This window comes from Mauremys reevesii, linkage group 1 (genome assembly GCF_016161935.1).
Source record: "Mauremys reevesii isolate NIE-2019 linkage group 1, ASM1616193v1, whole genome shotgun sequence".
Classification (NCBI taxonomy): domain Eukaryota; kingdom Metazoa; phylum Chordata; order Testudines; family Geoemydidae; genus Mauremys; species Mauremys reevesii.
In genome coordinates this window covers 60,328,459-60,353,187 of record NC_052623.1, presented here as the reverse complement: position 1 = coordinate 60,353,187, position 24,729 = coordinate 60,328,459, and the positions used below count along the sequence as shown (strand labels likewise).

The window sequence follows — 24,729 nt, the reverse complement described above, 5'->3', positions numbered from 1 at the left end:
GGGGGAGGGCTTGCAAGCCTGAGCGCCAGAGCCTGAGCAATGTCTGCACAGCTATTTTTAGCATGCTGGTGCGAGCTGTGCTAGTGTGAGTCTGTGGCCCTGGGATGGGAGGCTTGCCCCCAGATGCAGTATAGGGGCAGCCCATCCTGTTACGATGTTCTATTCAGCACCTGTATGATGGTGTGTTGTGGTAGAATGGCTACCTCAGCATGCTTGGGGTTGTTGCATCAGCACCCGTAGGACTAAAAATATTTTATGGAAAATCTATTTTAGAAATGTTTTTGAAAATTGTATTGGTTCTATTTTGTATCTCTTTGCCTGTAAAGCCAAGGTATTTGGAACATGAATCCAACTGTTCTCAAGTCAGAGGGAGAGGAAAATGATAATTAATACATTTCAGACAGCTCTGGAAATAACCTAAAATAGTTTTTTCTAAACCTACTAATAATGTGATTTTTAAATCTGATATCTTAAGACCTTTAAGGTTTGGGGATCAAGTGCTGTGTGTTGCATTGGAAATCTCCTAATTTCCCTTTTCCGTGGTAGAAAGCTCCTGTTTCAAACCTTGAAGGGGTAACATAATGCCAGACCTCAAATCTGCTACAGGACTGAATTATGTCCATTGTTTATCTCTTCGTGGGGGCAGTGGGGGTGCAGGAAGGGTGGGATTCCACATTTCGGGGGAAATAAGGAAACATTTATCTGGCAGATTGTTTTACTGCTGTTTGAAGCTGCTGCACAGGGCTCTGGAATGTTAGGCATAGTACCAATGAAGGTGGATTAGTGGGCAGAGTGAAGGTGAGGTGGTCAAAAGTATATGATAAATGTAATTTACCACATGGATATCACCACTGTGTGTGTGTGTATGTATTTCCATGATACACAGTACTATGAATACTAATATTGTACAGGATATCTAGCCTGTGGAAATCATGGATATTTTTCCTTTAAAAGCTACATTTATTTCTCAAGAAGAGAAGATGATTTAAGAAGCACAATTGCAACTGATTTCCTCTACCACAATCATAATGCTGGCTGGTGCAAAAGAATTAGCCTAATAGTTTTTTGTTTCATTTCAAGAAGAAATTACAAATAAAGAGGGACATGGCTGATTTTCAAACTACTGTAATTTTATCCCTTAAATTACAAAATATTCAAAATGTTAACAAAAGGTATATTTTGTATCTTCAGTGATTCAGCATTGGGCAGGGCCGATTCCAGGCACCAGCTGACCAAGCACATGATGGGGGCAGCACCTTGGGGCAGGGCAGCGCTAGGGTTTTTTTGTTTTTTGGGGTTTTTTTTTTTTGGTTCCTCAGGGCAGCGCTGGAGGGGTTTTTTTTTGTTTCTGCGGCCTGACGCTTGGCGCTCGGAGGCAGGGCAGAGGCTTAGAGCAGCGCGGCGCTCGGAGGGGGTCGGGGGCTTGGCACAGCACCCGGGGGGGTGGGGCAGGGCAGAGGCTTGGTGCGGCACTCGGGGGGGGGGGGGCTTAGAGCAGCGCTCGGGGGGGGTGCGGGCTTGGTGCGGCGCTCGGGGGGGGCTTAGAGCAGCGTGGCGCTCGGAGGGGGTCGGGGGCTTGGCGTGGCACAGCGCTCTGAGAGGGCGGGGCTTCGGGCGGCGTGACGCTCAGCGGGGGTAGGGTGGGGCAGTGCTCTTTTTTGCTTGGGGCGGCAAAAAAGTTAGAGCCAGCCCTGGCTTTGGGTTGCAAACTTGACAGCTGTTATAAAGTAAGCAGGGTTAGTTCTTGACTGTATCATCCATCAATACCCAAAAGCAATACTTGACTGAGAGACCACTTGGGACAACCCAAGCTGCTGAAGGAAGGGCTTTTGGTGATTGTGCATGTTTAAATCTGAGTCAGTACTGGACCAGTGGCCTAGCACAGCTTTGGAGGTGCTCATGTGCAAACCTTGCATCGCGTGCATTCATTTATTTCTCGATCAGAGGAGTACAAACCACTAGAGTGTCTGATTTCGGAGCATTGTACATTCACTCTGCAAAGGTGTAAAATGACCACAAAAGGCTCCAGCTGCTAAAGAATCAGGCCCAAAGTGAAAGACAGTTGAGAACCAGTCCTACTGTCTTTTGAATGACACTTCATAACTTGTGGCCATTAAAGATCCTAGGAAACTTTTTGTGAGAATGTGAACTGTTAGTGCTGGAGTCTTCTGTCTTATGAATGTAGTTTGGGTAACTATCTTCTGCCTTTTTAAATTCCCAATGCAGTGACAATTGAATATGATTTTTTTTCTTCACTTCGTGTCCTAAGATTTTGTGTAATGTTGTTGTGCACTGTTAATCAGCTGCTGTGTGTGACTCAGAGGTGATTGCACTTCAGTAGTGGGTGAAGGGATTCCTGCTTATGTAAAATTTGTAAAGCACTGTGGGATCTTGATGAATGAAAGGTGCTATACATGTAAGATGAAATTATTCAGACAGGAAGAACTGAGTTTTATGGAACAGATCTGTCTGTACTGGAATCCAAGGGCCAGAACTATGAGTCAGTGGAGCACTTGGGTGGCTGGGTGGGGGCAAGTCTAGCATTCAGTCAGTGGCAAGAATGATGCCTAGGCAATGCAAAATGCCTCCAGAGAGACTGTGGAGAGAAGCAAGTCTTGATACACTTTTGGAAAAGTGTGGCTCGTGCTCCTCTACTGGTGCATAGAATCATAGATTATTAGGGTTGGAAGGGACCTCAGAAAATCATCTAGTCCAACTCCCTGCTCAAAGCAGGACCAATCCCCAAATGGCCCCCTCAAGGATTGAACTCACAACCCTGGGTTTAGCAGGCCAATGCTCAAACCACTGAGCTATCCCTTCCCCCCATGAGTCCCATCCCCCTGATCCCATGGTTCTAACCTCTGCACACCTGGGGCCAAAGGTTCCACTACCTTGCAGTGGAACAGGGGAAGGGGTTCCAGGGCCACACCTCTCCACATACAGACGTGCACCCTTTGAGCCAGTAAGTGCTGCCAGCAGTGTTAGGTGTCCCTGTTCCCTGCACTCCTGAGCATAGTTAGTCAAATTATAGCTTTTTTCGAGTGGCCGCTTAAGGGCTGGGGAATTTTACACTTGATCCTAACCTTAGCTCTGACTTGATGGACTAAACCACAGCAGCAGGGAGAGAGCAGCCTCACTAATAACGCACAACCCGGCCACTTAGTAGACAATTGCACCTCTCGTCCCACTTCCTATTTAAAATCAAACTCTGTGGAATGACCTGTGATCATTTTCTAACATGCACTTCTTTGTGCCATGGACTGAGTTGTAATCAATAAGGACCCACTTGTGCCCCAAGACACATATGCAACTGCAACTGACATTATTAGGAGTTGTGTGTTCATGGCTGAAGGCAGAACTGTTGCCTAAAACTTGAAGCAAAGCTCAGCCTTGAGCCCACAAATGAATGGCCAAACAGATCAGATTAAGCTATAGGGTACTTCAAAGGATGAAGCGCAAACAGAGGTTCATTTACAAACACCTAATTTTGCACTATTTCTATGTGCTACAAGGGGAGGTTATTGGTTGCATGGTATTTAATAAAAAGAACATCCAAACTGCATTCTATTATCTTGGTGCTGTTGAATGCCTGCATGTCTGAGCACAGGTGTCAAATCTAGACAGAGGGAATACTCTGCTTTGATCATCTAAGGTAACTGTGTAAGAGCAAAAGCAGAAGGCGCACTTCACATGCATTAATCAACAGAAAAACAGCATCTATCAGGACCAATAATAAGTTAGTTTCATTATACACCACAGGACAATTGCCTCCATGCATGCTGGTGCTTCTAAAGCGAATACTTCTGCTGTCATCACATTCATCCACTAAGAATAGATTTACACATGTACATCATTAAGGGGAACAAATCAAAAGGACCCCCTGAAATTACAACCAATGCACTACCAAAGTAAACATGTTCATCTGTAATACTGATATCATGCCCCACCTCATTCTGAAATTGTCACATACCAAAAATATGAAAATAGTCAATTTCCCTATGGACTTCATCAGGGAGCTTTAAAGCACTCTTTGTTCTACCTAGGTGCTATTAAATTATATTGCACAAATAGAGAGAGAAAGTAAAGTTGCCCCACGAAGACTTTGGTTTCCCTTTTTCCCCCAGAATGGAAGGATGATCTTGTGGTTGAGGCACTGGGCTGATAGTCAAGAGATCTAGGTTCAGTTCCTGGCTTTCTGCGTGACCAGACTTCTTGTGTGACCTTAGCTACATTACTGAATCTCTCTTTGCCTCAGTCCCCATCTGTAATATAGGGACAATGATACACCCTCAAAAGGCTAATGGATATGGAGGTGCTCAGATACCATGGTGATAGACCACATACTACCTATACAAATTGAGAGGAAAATGTATTATGCAGAAACAGCATCCCTAAGGGTCTAAGAATAAGGTTTGAGAGGAGTTTGCTGTCTGCAATTCTCAGCTGCAGATTTCAACACTTCAAATGAAACCCCTTACAAAATGGATGTAAAAGTTAGTGAGAGAGCAGCTTGCCATCTATAGCAGAAATTTTACATTACTATGATGTATTATATTAAGAGAGCCAGCTGGCACTGGCTTGCACAATTTCCTCAGTATAGTTGGCTGCTATTTTTTTTGTATATATATATATATATACACACATACACTGGTAAATTATTGCCTTTTGTTTTTCATTGGACTCCCTTTACCTAACAGCTGTGGTTTAGTTTCTATGGCTTTTAATCCTCTTCTGCAGCATATCTTCGCCTAGAAAAACAATATATACAAAAGCTACAAAAGATAAGCAAAAACAGCACAGTATGACTAATGATAAGAACTCCAACAGCAAAAATGTACAGGGTTTTATCACAATAATCCTGGGGCTGGTGGAAAGGTGGAATGAAATTTGGCAGGTAGACAGAAAACACCCAATAGTTCCCAAGTATGAACCAGATAAAGAGGAAGAGGCTGAGCGTAAGATGGATGTAGTATTTGTGAGCATTCTGCCGCCATGGATATTCATCATCGTCATCATCATCAATCACGACAGATTTGGAAAGCAGTTGCCGCATCCTGGTGGAGTCATAAAGCAGAAGAGTCACCTGTTTGTTGTAGAGACAAAGAAAGTGAATAAACAGAGCCACTGGCTTTAAGGGGTCAACTCTGCGAGGTGCTGAGCCCTCCCCTCTTATAGATTTCAGCAAAAGCAGAGAGCACTCAGCAACTCTGAAGAACTGCTCAGAATGGTCAGGACTGGCCCCTGTAAAAGCATCCAGCAAAATTAAAACAATATTGTGGCACCAGGGGCAGCTCCAGGTACCAGCACACCAAGCGCATGCCTGGGGCGGCAAGCCACGGGGGGCGCTCTGCCGGTCGCTGCGAGGGCGGCAGGCAGGTTGCCTTCGGCGGCATGCCTGCAGAGGGTCCGCTGGTCCCGTGGCTTTGGCAGACCTCCCGGAGGCGTGCCGCCAAATCCGCAGGACTGGGGACCTCCCTCAGGCAAGCCGCCAAAGGCAGCCTGCCTGCCGTGCTTGGGGCGGCAAAATACCTAGAGCCGCCCCTGTGTGGCACATAGGTGCCAGCTTCATCCAGGCCCAGGGGTACTCAACCCCACACTCTGCCCCAGGCCCTGCCCCCATCTGCCTCCTTCCCCCAAACTCCCACCCCTGTCCCGCCTCTTTTTGCCCCCACTCCATCCCAGGCCCCACTCCCTCTTTCCCCAAGTCCCCACCCCAACTCTTCCCACCCCTGCCCTGCTTAATTCAGCCTCCTTCCCTGAGCTCCCTGCTCCTCCCTCTTCCTCCCAGAGCCTCCTGCATGCTGCAAAACAGCTGATCACAGTGGGTGGGAGACGCTGGGTGGGAGGGGGAGGAGTTGATCAGCAAGGCCACCAGCGGATGGGAGGCGCTGTGGGGGAGGAGGAGCTGGCTGCCAGTGGGTGCTGAGCACCCGCTAATTTTTTTCCCTGGGTGCTCCAGCCTACTACACAGACACTTCACCGCTCTAACTACACCAATGTAAGCCTTATGCCTCTCACTGAGGTGGGGTTATTATGTCGGTGTAGTAGGGCATCTACATTGGTGGGAGGAAGGCTGTAGTGTAGACACTGACATACTTAGGTCACCACAGGGCCGCCCAGAGGGGGGGGCAAGAAGGGCAATTTGCCCCAGGCCCCACAGGGGCCCCCACGAGAGTTTTTTGGGGCCCCTGGAGCGGAATCCTTCACTCGCTCCGGAGGGGCCGGAAAACTCTTGCGGGGCCGGGCCCAGGAGCTTCTTCCGCTCCCGGTCTTCGTGAATTACCGCCGAAGCGGGACCCGCCGCAGAAGTTCAGCTTGGTCTTCAGAGGTAATTCGGCGGCAGGGGGGCCCTTCCGTTCCAGGACCCGCCGCCGAAGTGCCCCGAAGACCCGTGGTGGGGGCCCTCCGACGCCGAATTACCGCCGAAGACCGAGCTGAACTTCGGCGGCGGGTCCCGCTTCGGCGGTAATTCGGCGGCGGGGGGTCCCCGCTGCGGGTCTTCGGGGCACTTCGGCGGCGGGTCCTGGAATGGAAGGGCCCCCCGCTGCCGAAGATCCCAGGCCCCCGGAATCCTCTGGGCGGCCCTGGGTCACCATGAGCTGCCTTATGTTGACCTAACTGTGTAGTGTAGACAAGCCCCAAGTATAGAGCGCACCACCAATTTGGGGTTTGTGTCCTGGTTCTTAACAGTCTTCCCTGAGGCTGGTACTTATGCTCTTGAGCCACTGCAGGACAGCTTGGCAAGGTCCATCTATGGCTATTAGCCAAGATGGTCAGAGATGCAACCCTATGCCTTGGCAGTCTCTAAACCTCTGACTGCCAGAAGCTGGGACTAGATGACAAGGATGGATCATTCAATATTGCCCTGTTCATTTGATCTGAAGCATCTGTCACTGGCCGCTGTTGGAAGACAGGATACTGGGCTAGATGGACCATTGGTCTGACCCAGTATGGACATTCTTATGTTCTTACATATGAGTATAACCGAGGGTGGAATTGAGCCAATTGGATTTAAGCTGATATATAAGGTGCTATTGAGGGGCTATGTTAAAACATGAACTATTCTAATCAAATTATTAAAATCAAGTAGGTCACCACATTACAATCCTGCTTCCATTGAAGCCAAAGGCAAAGCCCTGATTGACTTCAGTAGGAGCAGCATTGGACCCACGTTTAGTATCATTTTTAATGAGAACTGATGACAGGCTAATCACTAATGGCTAGCACAGTTATTACTAATTAAAATCTTTATTAATCTATGGTCAACAAGAAAAAGCGTTTCAAGCAATCATATCAAAATTGTGGAAGTCAGTATTGTTGATGAGGGTTCCAGTTCATTACAATGAAAATCTCCCCATTCCGATTTAATTTTCCTAAAGGAAAATTTAGCTGTTATTAATCTAATCTTCTGATTATGCTACCGCTGCAGGAAAGTCCAGCTGAGCAATCAAATGACTGAGCATTTAACTGGTGGAATTCATGCACAGCAAATGATTTCTAACAAGCTTAAGTACTTTCTTTTCCCCATTCACTTATTTTGCTGAAGATACTGACCACAGCCCCTTGCTGGGGACTATTAGTTTCTCATTAGTGGGACCATATACTGAATCTGTGCTGGGCACATGTAGGGTGTGTAGAGACCTCTTAGCAAGAGGGGTCTCTGCCTTTTCCCTCTTCATTAGTCCTGGCACAAAAAAGGGGCAAGAGACATGCATAAGGGGAGTGTAGCAGCGTGAATGTTACTGTTCTCAGGTAAGAGACTGGCAGCCTTGACTTCAGGAGACAGGCTTCCCTTGCCTGGAACATTAGTTTCTCACAGCATGGGACTCCTACCTCAATCAGATTCTCCCTGGAAAAGTGAGGGAGAGTAAATGGAATAGCTAATTGGGAATACCATACCACATATACCATAGTCTCTGTTACATGACAACCTTACCTGTGCCAGCAAGCAACGCTGTGACATAGTTAGGGGCGTTTGCCATGGGTTTTTGTTTGCAGAGTAGAGGGCACTACATGGTTATAGATCAGGGGTGGGAAAACTTTTTGGCCCAAGGGCCACATCTGGGAATAGAAATTGTATGGCGGGCCATGAATGCTGACAAAATTGGGGTTGTGGTGCGGGAGGGGGTGAGGGCTCTGGTTGGGGGTGCAGGCTCTGGGGTAGGGTCAGAAATGAGGAGTTCAGGATGCAGGAAGTGGCTCCGGGCTGGGGCGGGGGAGTGAGGGCTCCAGCTGGGGGTGCGGGCTCTGGGGTGAGGCTGGGAATGAAGAGTTTGGGGTGTAGGAGGGTGCTCTGGGGTGGGACCAAGGGGTTTGGAGGGCGGGAGGGGAAACAGGGCTGGGGCAGGGGGTTGGGATTCAGGAAAGGATGCAGGCTTCAACTGGGGGTGCTGGCTCTGGGGTGGGGATGGAGATGTGAGCCTTGGGGTGCAGGAGAGTGCTCCAGGCTGGGATCAAGGGGTTTGGAGGGCAGGAGGGGGATCAGGGCTGGGGCAGGAGGTTGGGCATGGGGAGAGGCTGAGGGGTGCAGGCTCTGGGTGGCACTTGCCTCAAGCAGCTCCCGGAAGCAGCGGCATGTCCCTTCTCCGGCTCCTACACAAAGGTGTGGCCAGGTGGCTCTGCACGCTGCCTCATCCACAGGCACGGCCCCTGCAGCTCCCATTGGAGCGCCGGAGGGGGCCACTGGAGCATGTAAGAGCTGGAGGGGAGCCATGCCACTGCTTCCGGGAGCTGGATGGGGCGACCCCTGACCCTGTTCCCCAGGTGGAGTGCCGGAGCACTGGAGCGGGGCAAGCCCCAGACCTCACCACCCAGCAGGAGCTCAAGGGCTGACTTAAAATGGCTGGTGGGCTGGATCCAGCCCACAGGATGTAGTTTGCTCACCCCCGTTATAGATTGTGTTACAGCATTACAGTCTCCATCATTACCTGGGATGTCACCCAGCTACAGGGATAAACCTGTCAGACAAGCACACGCTGGCACAATGAGATTTGTAGAGTAGTTCAGACCAGAGAAACAGCTTCACTATTGTTTTGTTCAGTTTGTGTCTCCTCAAGAGAAGGAGCAGGGTCTGAGGAGTGGGGGGGATTGTTAGAAGAGACAGAGCCTGATTCATTATTGCCCTGCACCTGGTGTAGTCATTTCCACCAGTGCAAAGGGAGTGCATGGAGCATATGAAATGCAACCGTTCTGATTTGGTGGTATTTTATGCCCATTTTGCATTGGTGGGAATAACTACATACTGTGCAGGGCAAGGTGAATAAGGCTCATCAACAGCTGAATTCCTCTCCAGTCAGCCTCCAACGCAGGGGCAGATACATTTCAGAACAGATGCTGACTCTGATTGTTACATTCTGTTGACTAAATAAAGCGACCTGTTTTAATCTAGCTGTTATTTAAGTGTTTCAGTTAATTCCTGGAGAGGCTTCAGGGTAAGAATCTTCGCCCTATGTCTAGGGAGATCAGACCACTAGTACAGGATTTCCAACCTTACAAAGTTTTAGCATCATTCCATGCAGCATGTGATTTTACATTAATCACTTACATTTGTGCCAGCCACTGAGATTGCTACCTGGTTCACCTGTCCTCATTGATAAAAGAAATAAAATTCAGCCAACCAGAAGCCATTGTCCTTTTATGGCTCAGGTGCTCTCTGATTGGCTGAGATACACAATTACTCTGTTCTCCTGAATGCACCAGCAGGTCCCTCATGGTACTGTATAGTGAGAAGTTTTTACTTTCCTGTACTAACATCCATTTATTCATTCTAGATCTATCATTTGATAAAACAGAAATCAAATCATTGTAGCAGAACATTTCCACAGGATCAATGCCTCTTGCTTTGAAGTTAAATGTGCCTATTTTGTGGTGCAGCAAGGAATTATTAATCTGTGATATCATTCAGTTGCCTAGCTCTCAATTAACCATAGGAATGTAATGTAAATTCTTAAGTATCCTGTCTGAACACAGCTCACTTAAAACATACTTTATAATGTCAAAGTCTTGGCACATAAAACATTTTTCATATACAATGCACAGTACCTTTAAACTGCCGACAACACCACCCACCAACAGATATAAGGGAATTAGTGGTTGAAGTGGGCAGTCTTCCAAAAACTTCATTCCTGAGTACCAAAAATATAGTATCATTTATTACCTTAAGTGACCAAAATGCCAGTATATGCTTTACAGAAAAGAATAAAGATGCAGTAAGTGCAGTATAGTGCTTACAAATAAGCTTCTGATCCAATTACCATTAAGGCCGGGGGACTCAATTAAATGAGCTTTGCATCAGACACAACACAAATGAGGATAATGAACAAACAAAAAGGCAGGGAAGGGAAGAAATAGAACAAAGTTCACAATATCAAGATTATGGGGTTACTCATTTGAGCCAGGTGCATGTTTTTATGGCGCTGCTCATCTTTTGTTAAGTGTATTATTAAATATAGAGCTGATCAGAAAAATTCCAACAATTTCAACAAACTTTGGATGGACCCTGAGCTGTTTCCTACCAGGTCGTCTGTCCAGTTCCTCAGCAGACTGTGAACCAAGAACCTCGGACCTTGGGAGCACTCCCAGGGCTTCCTGACTCCACTACAGTCTGGACAAAGCGTGGGAAATGTGCTGCCAGGAACAATTCTGTGTGGTGAGGGAGATGGACTCTGTTCTAAAGAGTCACTCCATCTCTAGCTTTGCTTTTTGGAATTTTTAATGACAAAATTTCACTCCTACTTGTTAAAATTTGAAAGCAGATAAATAACCAAGTGGTTGAAAAGATCTCAAATTTTTATAGTTAGGAATTATTGGCTGTTCTTCATGAATATTGATCTTCACTATTATTTGCATAGTTACAGATCTGATAATATTAGATAAATATCTAGAAATTCTCTCTTTGACTAGGGCCAAAATGATTGGATGCACATCAATAATCAGATCAATCGAAATCAAGTCATTGTGAGAGACCATAGTAACAGAATGTTATCAGAGAACTCGAGTCCCTTGCTTAGATAATACATGTCTGCATTTCGCCTTGACATTTAACTTTCCTTAAAATGCCTTCGCAGATATGTAGCTGTCGGAAACCATTATCCTGTGACAACGCTGTATTACACTGACAGTCTCTCTTAATTTCAGCAAGTCATGAAGTTACCCACAGCTCTAGGCTAATCCCATAGAATAAATGCCACATTGTCACCTCAAAGTTTCATACATTAAAATTTATTACTAGAAGGGAGTATTAACAACAAAAGGTCAGATTCTAGCCCCCACTCCATTTTTGAAGGCTGGTTGCCAATGTGTAAATTGTGCTGTGGTGTAAATGACACCTCCCTGCGCTAGCCTGGGTCCCTGCAGTCCTTTTGCATTCACCCCGTCACCACTCTCCCTTGGAGTAGGCAACAGTTTTAGGTGATGGCCAGGTCTATATAAGAGCTTGGTCAGGATAAGTTTTCGAGATATGCTGAATCAATTCATCTCCTGACTGTCTGGGACACATAGTCTCTGCAGTAGCACCCAGTGGGCAGAGAGCTGAGGCCAGGGGCAGCATAGACCCTTAGCTGAATCTGGTTCATAGGTTATGTCTACACTGGAGCTGGCAGTGTAATTTCCAGCTTGGGTACACAGACCCGGGCTAGCTCTAATCAAGCTAGCATGCTAAAACTAGAAGTGTAGCCATGACGGGCCAGTTGCCCAAGTACAATCCCATCTGAGACTCGATGCACATACTCGGGGGGGGGGGGGGCGGGAGGAGGCTTAGCCCCTCTCACAACCATGGCTACACTCAGGGCTGGCTCCAGGTATTCTGCCGCCTCAAGCAGTGAAAAAAAAAAAAGCCGATCGGCGGCACTTTGGCGGCAGCTCAATCGTGCCGCTCCATTCTTCGGCAGGAGTTCGGCGGTGGGTCCTTCACTCCCTCTCTTTCTCTTCCTCTTTGGTGGCACTTCAGCAGCAGCTCAAAGGGAAAGAGAGGGACTGAGGGACCCACTGCCGAATTCCCGCCAAAGACCCGGACGGGCCCCCCAACAGCGGACGGAGTGCCGCCCCTTTGTATTGGCCACCCCAAGCACCTGCTTCCTTAGCTGGTGCCTGGAGCCGGCCCTGGCTACACTTCTGTTTTAAGCATACTAGCAGAGCTGCAGTGGGCATGTCTATCCGAGATGAAAATCACACCTACAGTGTAGACACACCCAAAGTGCAGGGCAATAACATTTAATGGCACCATCTTCTTAACCAAAAGAAGATCCTGACTGCCCTAACCATGCTCTTGCCTCCATTTGATTCTGTTAGCTACTGATGGTGCCAAGACTCTATACCAGAGCCTTGGGGCTGGAACCAGCAATCAAGTCTAAATAAACTCATAGACAAATACAGGTGTTAAGGTATAGCTAAGCTTGAGAGCATATATCAGTAACTTAAAGGTAAAAACAACAGTACAGGAATGTGGTAATTACCCCCAAAATAATCAGTACAAACCCAGGAAACTCAAAGTTATGATGAAACTCAAAAAAATCCAGACAGCTTAAGATACAGAAATGCACAGGCAAGGGCAGCACACGGAGCCCTCTGCCCATCCTCTCCCAGCAGGGGCTGCAGGGACATGGTGCCCGCCGCTTCTGGGAGCGGTGCGGGGCCAGGGCAGGCAAGGAGCCTGCCTTAGCCCCACTGTGGTATGGACCTGGCAATCCTGCTGGCAGGATTGAAAGCCCTGATGGGCCAGATCCAGCCCCCGGGCTGTAGTTTGCCCTCCCCTGCAATAGCCATACAGCTACGATCAGTGCATTTAGTATCTGGGAACATATACTAAATATATGGCTCAGAACATATACTAATATGTTCCCAGATTAGATTAAATTGACTTTTGAAGACACATTTTCTTTCCCGTGTGGTATCACTAAAAGGTTGAATTAAAGTGCCTAAATTGTGCATTGTGCATTTCCATACCTGCATTCAGTACTCTGACAGTGAGTGCTGTAATTTTGGGAAGGAAATGATGCCTTGTTCATGCATAACGTAGCTATTGCCCTGGCTACATGGCCCCTCACTCCTGTAGTATCTGAGCACCTCACAGTCACTACAGGGTTTTATCCTCATCACACTCCTGTGAGGTAGGGAAGCACTATCCCTATTTTACAAATGGGGAACTGAGCTGCAGGGTAGACTAAGAAATGTGTTCATGGTCACACAGGATGTTGTGGTAGAACCAGGAATTGAATCCAGGTTTTCTTACATCTCAGTCTAATGTGCTACCCACTAGGCCATTCTTCCTGCCTGAGTCCCTGCTTTAAGTGAAAACTCAACTCAACTTTAACTATGGAGCCTTGAACAGCCCCTTCAGAATAAGGTTGCCTCTTGTTATGACAGACTTTCCCCATCCTCCATCCTGACTCCAAAGAAGGCAGGCTGGTGAGACAATGAAGGGAGAGAATGAGGGTCTTTCATATTTGGTTTCCAGCTGACAGGGTCTGTCCCTACTTGTGGGAGACTAAATCCATATTGTACATTCAGCTCCTCATTGAACTCTCTAAGTCTGGGGATGGACCTGAAACCAATAGTCTCCTTGTTTAAAATAGACCAAACAGCAAGAGTCTGAAATAAGAATTATTAATTTGCAAACTGGACACCATTACATTAGGCTTGAATAAAGACTGAGAGTGGATGGGTCATTACAGAAAGTAAAAACTATTTCCCCATGCTAATTTTTCCCCTACTGTTACTCACACCTTCTTGTCAACTGTTTGAAATGGGCCATCCTGATTATCACTACAAAAGTTTTTTTTCTCCTGCTGCTAATAGCCCACCTTACTTGATTAGTCTTGTTAGAGTTGGTATGGCAACACCCATTTTTTCATGTTCTCTGTGTATATATATCTTCCTACTGTATTTTTTACTGCATGCATCCGATGAAGTGGTTTTTAGCCCACGAAAGCTTATGCCCAAATAAATGTGTTAGTCTCTAAGGTACCACAAGTACTCCTGTTCTTTTTGCTGATACAGACTACCACAGCTACCATGCTGAAACCTGTCATACTTCTCAGTGTTCATAAAAGTACTTTAACTGTAAAATTATTCCTATAGTGCAACCAAACCACTGTATGAAAGAGCAACATTCACCTTTTTGTTTGTTTAGTTTGTAGCTCAGACTTGAGTCCAGCCATACCCAGCCTTCTTTATACTTAGAGGCATGTGAATTGTTTTTGAAATGAACATTTTTTTCAACTGCAGCCTGAAGAGTGTGCAGTGGATCAGAAAGAGCAGTTCACTCTTCTGGCTGTTTGGAGGTGAATTCATATACTGGACATATACTGTACAGTGCACTCTATTGTGTTCACAAGCAATTCAATGACTTGCACATAGGGTGACCAAAGAGCAAATGTGAAAAATCGGTACAGGAGGTGGGGGGTGGGGTAATAGGAGCCTATATAAGAATCAGGACTGTCCCTATAAAATCAGGACATCTGGTCACCCTACTTGCACAATGTCTTTTATTCAGGATGCAAGTTTTGGGTGAAATTGCCTTTGTACCTGTTTCTTGCTATTTATTATCAGTATTAGTATTATTTTAGCACTTATATGGTTGTTTTCATCTTCAGCTCAGGTTCCAATAACTGGGCCAAATCCTGTTTGAGTCATATAAATAATACCATTGGAGTCAACAGGTAAGGTGAGCTGTATTTCGCTACTAATTAAGTTTCCTGACACTGCTGTGAGGTAGGTAAGAAAATTAACAAAGCCACATTTCATAGATGGAGAAATTTAGGAAAAGAAGTTAGGTGGTTTGTCCAAAACTACAGAAGGGGTCGTCAGAACTGGGATTAGAAGGCTGGAATTCCTGGCTCCCCATATAAATGGCGGCTGTGGTCGTGCATCTGAAGCCTGGATATCACCCCAGAAGCTTACAGGGTGAAAAATAATAGTGGAAGGGATGGAGTTTATCATTACGAGTCTGACTCCTATGCAGCTTTTCCCACATAACTGCCAACCTGCTTTGATAATGACCTGCACACCCCACGCCAGCTCAAGGAGTGCCGAAGCAGATATCAACAACCATAGCAAGCTCTGTGGTGGTTTTATGATGTGGACAAACAGACATAATGACAAATATGTAGTGTATGACATCAACAACCATATGTGGTGACATCACCAAAGTCAGGTACACTTGTGTCATAAATCAGATTCAAACTAATCTTTTCACAGGTGACGTTGCTACATGACTTTATAATACCACCAAGCTCCTCTCTTTAAACGTCTTTGATAGACAGCTTACCTGTAAAAGCCATGGACAGTGGTAAAGCAAGGAAAGCAAGAAGCCCAAAAATAAAGCATGCTGTAAAGAAACAAAAATGTTAAGTTATTCAGCTGGCAGTATTTCAAAAGATACCACATCCTATTAAATATATCCCCTTGCACCATGTGTGTGGACAAGGAGTGTCCATAATCCAATGCAATGAGAGCTTCATTTGGATTGCATGGGATCAGTGATGACTGGGTTGCGGTGTATTTCACATGCTGACACTGAATTTTACAGTGATACTTGAGCAGTCTCACCACCTTGGAGCAGCCAGCAATAGCCTATTCATCCCGGGCCTGGAGTCCTTCTATTGAACTCCGTGGGCTGCAGAGCAGGGACCATACCAGCACTGGTGGTGGCTTCATCATCTTCTGCAAAATTCAAGCATTCATTTTCAAAATATTATGTTTCCAGCCCTTGTAATGGTAACAAAAATTTTCCAAATGCATCCCAATGCAGCAGTGTCTGCCTACCTGTGCAAAACATCAGAAACAATTGCAGCAAGATAAGTGTGAACTCTCCCTATTCTTATCAATAGCGGTCAACTTTGGAGCCTAATGATGGGCATTCAGCATTGTTAAAGTGAAATTCTGTCCTGCAAAGTAACTGTAAAAAGGTTATTATGGAGTTCCAGGGGTCACATGTTGCTCAGGTTGCAAATAGATCCCAGTGGTGAGTAAGAGCACTAAAAGGAGGTCGAGGTGGCTCAGAGGATAGAAAAAAGCCATTCTAGAGAAAGGCAGTATGATGTTCCTTTGGAGGTCCAAGTTTGCCAAATTAGAACCTTGAACTGTAGGGCAGAGTCACCAGGTAGCTTTGCACATCTCAGCCCTGCTAGTTCAAACCCCCTCCTCATGTCTCAGTGCACAGGAACGTATGGAGCCCCAGCACCGTGAGCAGCTGCATTGGCACACATAGCTATTATATAGCATGTCCTGTTCATAGACCTCAGAGTGCTTTCCAACTGAAGGTAAGTATTATTATCGGTATCTCACAGAAGGAGAAATGGAGACCCAAGGGTGTAATAACAATCAAGGGCACTAACAGATCTGGGACCAGAACCCAGGTCTACTGACGCCTAGTACTGCGCTCTAACCACTGGACAATGCTACCTCCCATACACTACATTAACTTTATTAGCTGCACACTGAAGTCTGAGCTCTTATGCTTCACTCCTTCAGCCCCAAACACAGTGTATGTAACATATCCACTAGCTGAAAAGGGCTGAAGGTATTTCGAGATGAAGAAAGCACTTCTGTTTCTTCATCCCCCCTCCATTTTTTTTTCTGCACCATCCTCTCTCTTTTTCTCAAACACTGCCCAGTGCAGCAATTCTCCTTGTGTGTCAGGTGTCTGCAAAGAGGCCTACACTTGGCTAAGCTCTTTCAAATGTCCTTTATAGACAACCTCTCATTAAAACAGTGCATGCCAAGTTCTATACTAGGACCCTCTCACTGTTCCATTACCCAGATTATTATTCTAATACACTGGAATGATTTTGAACTCTAAATCTTACCCGTGAACACTACTAGTTACCTAGGTAACCCCATTTACTTAATATTCCAGAGAGAACAGGTCAGGTGTTCAGTAGTTGAGTTAACTGTCTGGAGTTATAAGTAAGTAGCATGGCTAGTGTAGCAGAATGTAGGTCATCTCTCCCACTGCCATTTTCCCTCTCCAGCCCTCTCCTACACGCACCGCGTGGGTACAGAATAAAGAGAATCATAGGAAGAAGAATCATGATTCTTTATTGTGCAATGGATATTTTCTATGATCAGTTCCAAAGAAAAAACACTGGAATAGGCTCCAGTATACTCTATAAATGGCTTGGCAGGGCACACGTACATGTAGAACTGCACATCTGGCACACAGGTGTTTGGTTTTGTATTTGCCTGCTTTCTATCAACTAGCTTGATTTTGGAGGAGGAAAAAGGCAGCAGGGACCACTCAGAGCTAGAGAAAAAGCAAGATAATGGTTAATGAATTCTCTTCCCTAAGCAGTCACTGGGAATGTATTTCCTCATTATCTCCCCATTCAGCCTCATGCTCTGAGATTTCTCATTGGAGGGGCAGATGCACTGTCTGGGAATGTTTCCAGATTCATGTTTAACAAAGTGAGACACTCAACAATTGACTATACAATTGGCAGGGTTCTGTAGCCAGTCACGACGCGCCACTAGCAGCACTAAAGATTGTTTTCCCTGATACTTGTGGAGTTTTCCTCTAATGGCACAGATAGATACTGGCTGTTTTGTCTAGGTTGTGCTGCCCCCGACTGGACTTAGGACAAATCAATAGAAAGTTAGGAACCTAAATACCTTTGTGGAGCTGGGCTAAGCTGCCCAGGAAAACCTTTTTTTTAACTGCAGTATGCAAAGGTAGTGCAGACAGTGCCATGCTCTTAGAGCTGGGAATAGCTCTGTATTTATGACAGTTCATGGAAGTGAAATGGCAACATTTCTGTGTTGCTGGCCATATCTCCTCACAGCTGGGCGAGAGAAACCCACCCTCTAGGATCCAACCCCTCATAGCAAGTGGCAAGAAAAGGAGCCTTGTGTTCTGGGAGCACACTCACAGGACAAGGGGAAATGGCTGCCTGATTTTCCAAGGTTGGCCCAGAAGAAACTGTGTTCTGGGAACCCATACCTGGAACCTGGACAATTGGGTGGGGAGGCAGGTAGTCAAGAAAGCCCCCTGCTCTGGGAATGTCTCATTGGATTGCAGAGAGAAGGAGAAGTTTGTTCCCTTGTGTCTGGCCCAAAAGAGAGCCCGTTAATGGAGAGGGCCTGCTGTGTTGGGAAGTGGATGACTGGGAAGAGCTCATGCTCTGGGAGCCTGGAAGTGCAACCATAAGGAGAGGGCCTGCTGTGTTGGGAGTGGAGGATTGGGAAGAAGGCTCATGCTCCTGGAGAATCTGGAAGTGTGGGCAGCTGACAGCTTTTCAAGCAGCTGAGTTAGGTTCTGCCCATTCTCTGAACTTTGTGGTCAACACAGAATCTGAATTGTGGGCGTAGACGCTGAATTTTCAAGCACCACAGTGACTCTGTCCATGGGCAGTGCATAATGGAGGCTGGGGGAGGCAAAGCCTCCCCAAACCTCTGCTAACGCTCCCCACCACAGCTCCAGGCCCAGGCTGTGGCAGGGCTCAGAGCTCCTCCAGGGAGCTGGGGCTCGGGGCAGCTCAGGCGGGTTGGCCTGGAGCTCCACCAGCCACAGTGTGGGGCTCAAAGCTCCTCTGGCTCCAGCAGGTGAAAGTGGAGGTGGGGCCTTGGGCAGAAGGGGCAGGGTAGGGGCAGGGCTTGGGAAGACAGGGCAGGGTAGGGGGCTAGCCTCCCCGAATGGGGGGTGTATGTGCCGCCCGTGACTCTGACCCTTTGTATAGCAGCGTTACTAGTTTCTGATCTGTCTCCTGCTTGACTCTCTCCTCTTCTTCCCTCTGATGATTTGAGATCTAAGCTGTTACTTTGTCCCTAGCAGCTGTCCCACAATTCCCCACACTGACCGCTCGGGTCACAACTGTGAACTTCACTGCCCAGACAGAGGAAGCCATGCCCCTTTTACAGCCACACAAATTTTTGAAATGCCTTTCCCCCATTGTCCATCTTGGTGACCACACTCAGCAGCTCTTCGCTGTTCTGTGCAACTGCCCAGCTGACCATGCCAGTTACACACGCCAGACACACTCTGGCTTGGAGCAGACAGGAGATATTGGCTCTCGTGCACCTGTGAAGAGAAGAGGCTGTGCAGGCACAGCTATGGACCAGCCACAGAAACGTGGCCATCTATGAGAAGACTGCATTGAGGAGGCAGGGCAAGGGGTTACGACAGAAATCAGTAGCGGTGCCACATGAAAGCAAAGGAACTGTGGCAGGCATAGCAGAAGACCAGGGAGGCCAAGAGTCAATCCGGTGTCGAGCCACAGAGCTGCTGCTTTTACAATGAGCTGCATGCCAGACTTGACAGAGCCACTCCCTACCACCACCACTCTGGATACCTTTGAGGATCCCAAGTCACAGGCCCCTGCCATGAACAGCAAGGTTGAGGATGGGGAACATGTAGCCAGGGGTTCCAGCTATGCCTCAAGCCAGGACTATTTGAGACTCCACTGCAGTCCAGACAGTCCCAGCAGTTGAGCACAGGCGAGCCTGAGGCAGGGGAAGGAACCTCGGGTATGTGTGTAAATTTATTTCCCATTACAGTGATGGCTCCCCCAGCTTAGCAGGACACAGCCCTCAATTTTTCATTAATTTACTCCTACTAGACCAGGTAGCAGTACAACAAATGGAAGTAGTATTGTTATCTGCTTCATTTCCCCTGTAAAGTTAGGCCAGGGAGCCATGTGGAGCAGTTTGTTTAGGTACACAGGGATGTCCCTTGAATCCTCCTGAGACATCTTGATGAAACTTTCATGGAAGTACTCTGCCATCCTCTCCTGAAGGGATCTAGGGATGGCAGCCTTATTTCTTCCTCTGAGGTAGGACACTTTCCCACGCCAGTCAGCAATAACTTCGGCTGGCACCATTTCAGTACCCAGGCTAGCAGCATACGGGCCTGAGTGGCTTTGGGATGCCAGCAGCAGCTGTTCTCTCTGTGCCTTTGTAGGTGATATCTCACTCCTGAGGGTAACAATCACCACTGCTTGTGGGAAATGGTGCCAGTATTCAGTGCCAAGCACTCCGAGGCCGAAGAGTCAATAAACATGTCTAGTATTGTCAAAGCTGAATCCCCACTCTGTCACTCCAATTGCAGGAAGTAGGGGCCTGAAAGGATTTTAAAAATTAATACTTGCCACTCCAAGCTTGTATTAAACTCCCAAGGTTACAGTTCCTCTCTGACCTTGGCTTGGTAAACATTGCCACCACCCAGATGCAAAAAAAACCCTTTGAACCCAGGAAGGAGCACTTGGGAATTCCTTCTTGTGGGGTACCCTCAAGCCCTTTCACCCCTCCTCCGGGGAAGAGCTGAGAAAGAAAACAAAGGAAACTAGCTGTGGCTACCAGCTAACGCACTAACTTCTTAGGACACCAAAAATCCAATCCTGTTCTTAAAAAAGGTAAATTTTATTAAAAACAAAAAGGAAAAAATGCATCTGGAACTTAGGCTTTTTGCTAGATCTTAAAAGAAACAATTACAAAAATTAAGCACCCAAAATAGCTTTCTTGGGGGTTCAGCTTAAAGGTTACAAGCAACAAAAGCATCTGGGGTTAGCACAGAGGAGATTCACAAGCCTTAAAAAATAAACAGAAAAAAACCTGATCACGTCTAGCTAAACATTCTGATCACTTTTGAGTTCTTACACATTTGGAGTTCAGATAAGTAATTCTAGGCATGAGCTGATGATTTATGATCATTCCTGGCTTAAAGCTGCTTATAGCCTGGCTGCTCTGTCCCTCCAGCCCAGAAAGAACAGACAAAGGGAAAGTTTCTTTCCCCATTTAAAAAAGTTCTAGCCTTCCCATTGGCTCTTTTGGTCAGTTGTCCACTTTTTTTTCCTTTATGTGGGGGACTTTTTAACCCTTTACAGGTAAAGCAAGCAGAAAACAGCTACCAAGAGGGATTTTATAGCTAACTGGTTGGCTGGGTGTCCATCAAAGGGAGCTATCCCCCCCACTTTATTTATCACAAGTATAAAGCTTTAGGGGAGCAAGGGAAGGGAGTTCTGAATCTTAACTTTCGCTTTCCACAGCAGTACTTCTATGTGTTTTATCTGTAGCTGCTGCCACAGGTGCCAACTTTTTGATTTCCCCAGGTCTGCCCTTCTGTCAGAGATTGCGGACCACGACAAGTCCTGAGTGGGTTTGTGGGATTATCAAAATAGGCATGAAAATGATGGGATAGAGATGGCATTATGGGGAGGAGAAGGTTGCATGATGGGAATTTCAGCCCACAGTCCCCGTTACTCCAGCACTACTCATTTTGCCCCATCATGCATTGCCAAAACTTCCCAAAACACAGTGTGCGGGATGGTGGCACATTGGGATACCTACCCATGGTGCATCACACAGTGCATCTAAACAAGCTGTCATAAACAGATAGTTAAGGGTTAATGTCTCTTTTACCTGTAAAGGGTTAACAAGCTCAGTGAACCTGGCTGACACCTGACCAGAGGACCAATCAAGAGACAAGATAATTTAAAATCTCTGTGGAGGGAAGTCTTTGTTTGGGTTCTTTGTTTTGGGGGGTTGTTCTCTCTTGGGATTAAGAGAGGCCAGACGTACTTCCAGGCTCTCCAAGCTTCCTGAAATATTCTCTTCTATTCAGTATAGTGAGTATTAGAAAGGCGGATTAGTCTTTTGATTGATTTCTGTATTTGTAAATGTGTGTTTGCTGGAACAATATTTTACCTCTTTGCTGTACTTGTGCTTATGCTAGAGTCCCTCTAGTTTTTATAAGCTGTACCCTGTAAACTTCCATCTGGATTTTACAGAGCTAAATTTTACCTTTTTCTTTTTTTCTTTAATTAAAAGCTTTTCTTTTTAAGAACCTGATTGATTTCTTCCCTTGTTTGAGACCTCAGGGGATTAGTCTGACTCACCAGGATATGGGGGAGGGGGAAGGTGAATCCCTCTTTGTTTTAGATTCAAGGAGTGAATCAGTGTGGAGCCTCTCAAGGCAACCCAGGGAGGGGAAGTCAGGGAGGGGAAAGGAGGGGGGGAATGGCTAAGTTTCCCTTGTGTTAAGATCCAAGGAGTTTGGATCTGTATTCCCCAGGGAAAGTTTGGGGGAACAGAAAGTGTACCAAAACACTATATTTTTTTGGTTGGTGGCAGCAGTACCAGATCTAAACTAGGATTTAAGTTTAGAAGGATCCATGCAGGTCCCCATCTTTTGGACGCTAAAGTTCAAAGTGGGGAATAAACCTATGACACAAGCACTCCTTGTGAGTACTCAAAGCGCTGATGGAAGAACTCAAGCAATATACTAACTGCAGCAGCTGTATGCCAAATTCATTTGCATCAGCAAAAGTTTGTAGTGTAGACATGCCCTAAGTAAGAGACATAAGAGAATGGCTCAGGGATTTAATCTCTAGGTCACCAGTCTGTAATATGCTTGACAGACAGGGAGACTTGGAAACAGAGGGTAAGGGTTAAGTGACACTTGCTCAGGATCAGAAAGCAAGTCAGTGGCTTAGCTGGAAATAAAATGCAGGTCTCCTGATTCCCAGCGTACTAATCAAGCTGTTCATTTACAAAATATAATTAATGAGTTACCCTCGGAGTGGAGAGATAGGTATTTATTATGCTAATTTCCTGGATGGGGAAAACAGGTGCATAGATAGGTGAAGGGACTTAGTCAAAGGTCGCACAGGAACTCTGGTAGAGCCAGGAACAGAATAGAGATTTCTTAACTCCCAGGCCTGTGTTTTAAATATAAAACCATCCTTCCTCTTGAGTTCCTATCCTCCGCTGGCCGTGACCCAATTCATTGCCCTCTGGTGACTGTTCTAGTGGTGTATGTTTAATGAGTAAGTGGTCTCAGTGCAGATGCTAAGTGGACATATGTCCACCCCATAAAAAACATCAGCACAACCGTCAATATGTTGGGCACCTGAGAATACAGCATGCAGTTCTGGGCCCTTTAATAGTAGAAAAAGGTCAATGAATGAGATGGAATTCAAAGAAGGACAGCAAGGAAACTTGAAGGGACTAATTTATGAGGAATAGAATTCGATCCCGTTAGTGTGGCTAAGCAATGACCAAATGAGACACAATAGTCTCTGAAGGGCGCAAGCACCGAAGAGGAAGATGGACTATTTGGGGTGGGCCTAGAGGTATAAATGCAGGACGAGAAATGAGCTTAGGGTGACCATACATCCTGTTTTGGCTGGGACAGTCCCGTTTTTAAGCTCTGTACTGGCTGTCGTGACTGTTTCCCCCCCCCCCCCAATGGACATTTGTCCTGTTTGCTCTTCCCAACTGATCAGCAAAAAACAAATGCCCAGTTTACCAAAAAACTTGGGTGTGCTTCCCGTGGGAGGTGGTGCAGAGGCACATTGTGAGGAGCAGCGATGTGAGGTACCAGGCAGTAGGGCTTGGGGGTCAGCCCCAGGCAGCATGGATCTCGGGGGTTGGGGGCTAAGGGGTCAGCCCCGGGTGGTGTGGAGCTTGGGGGGGGGCGGTCAGCCCCAGCCTCTGGCTGTACGGGGCACTGAGCTCAGGGTGCATGTGTCAGCCCCATCCCCAGCCACAGGTGGCAGGGGCTCGGGGCACCAGCCATTGGTAGCATGGAGCTCAGGGGGAGGGGGTGGCTCTGGTGAACCCTGTGGGGAGTGTGGGGGGGCAGCTCGGGCTTAGGCAAGCCCCAGCCATCCCGTTTTGACTTTAGGAAATATGGTTGCCCTAAATGGGATGAAATTGAGCAAATGGAAGGTTACGTTGGACATCAAGAAAAACGTCCTTATAGTGAGATCTACTGGTGGAATAGTCTTGTAGGGAAAGTTGAGAAGTTCCATCCTTTGAGCATTTTAAAGGTGGAGTAGAAAAACCACCCTAGGGTATCCTGCAGGGAGCAGTCCTGCACTGGAAGGAATATGGATTTATAAATCTAATAGGTCTTTCCCCCTGTAAACTTACATAACACTATGATAATATATAACAGCACAATCATTTTACAGTGTAAAAGGAATTGGTTCGATAAGGTTCCAACCCTGCAAATATGTGATTTTACATACATGAGTAGTCACACCAGGTGAAATTCACCCCTGTGCAGAGACACACTATGAGGCCTAGGCACCTTTTTTGAAGGCGTAAGTGGGACTTAAGTGGCAGTTAGGCCTTATGCTGGGGTATGCATGTGTGAGAATTTCATCCATTGTGCATAATTTGTGTTTGCAGGATTGGGCCCTAAAATCATTCACATATTTTCCACATAATTCTACAGGCTATCTAAATATGCCAGGTGACACTAACTGGACCCACATCTGAATGTAGGTGCTCAGATCCTGTGGTGATGAGTGTCATATAAATATGCTAGATGAGATTGGAGTCATGGATTCCAAAGCCAGAAGGGACCACTGTGATCCATCTACTCTGACCTGCTGTATGACACAGGCCATTGAATGTCCCCAAAATTAGATTGTACCAGGAACAGTGCACTGGTACTTTCAGAAATGATGCTCTTTGCCCTGGAGTCTCTGGTTCTTCCTGTCTCTTGATTTTAAGCCTCCCACTAAATTAAGTTTATTGTTCATCAAGAGATCCCTTAAAAAAACGGACTCGAAAGCAAGATGACAGGAGGATCCTTTCAAACAGCTTAACGACAAGTCCAGGACTGATGAACTGGCTGCATGTCTGGGACACAAGCTGATCTTCCTTGGTGAGTCTGGGATATAAGTATACGTTGTGTGTACTGGCACTCATTCTAAACCTGGGTGTTATTATGGTTAGTTGGCTAGGTTCTGACAAAGAGAGTAAATGAAATCCATAGCTAGGCCTCTCACC

General features: G+C 46.5%; 1 protein-coding gene across 1 annotated transcript in view; it reads right to left on the bottom strand.

The window, feature by feature from the left end:
• Nucleotides 1-4,708: 4,708 nt before the first annotated feature.
• TMEM272 (transmembrane protein 272) overlaps nucleotides 4,709-24,729 on the bottom strand; it is a 29,579-nt gene continuing 9,558 nt past the window's right edge. Inside the window, exons 2-4 of the mRNA XM_039519635.1 lie at nucleotides 15,266-15,325; nucleotides 10,042-10,124; nucleotides 4,709-5,083 (exon numbers count right to left, since the gene is read on the bottom strand). Of these exons, the coding sequence (XP_039375569.1) occupies nucleotides 4,721-5,083; nucleotides 10,042-10,124; nucleotides 15,266-15,325 (506 nt within the window). The 3' untranslated portion in view covers nucleotides 4,709-4,720. The remainder of the gene's footprint in view (nucleotides 5,084-10,041; nucleotides 10,125-15,265; nucleotides 15,326-24,729) is intronic.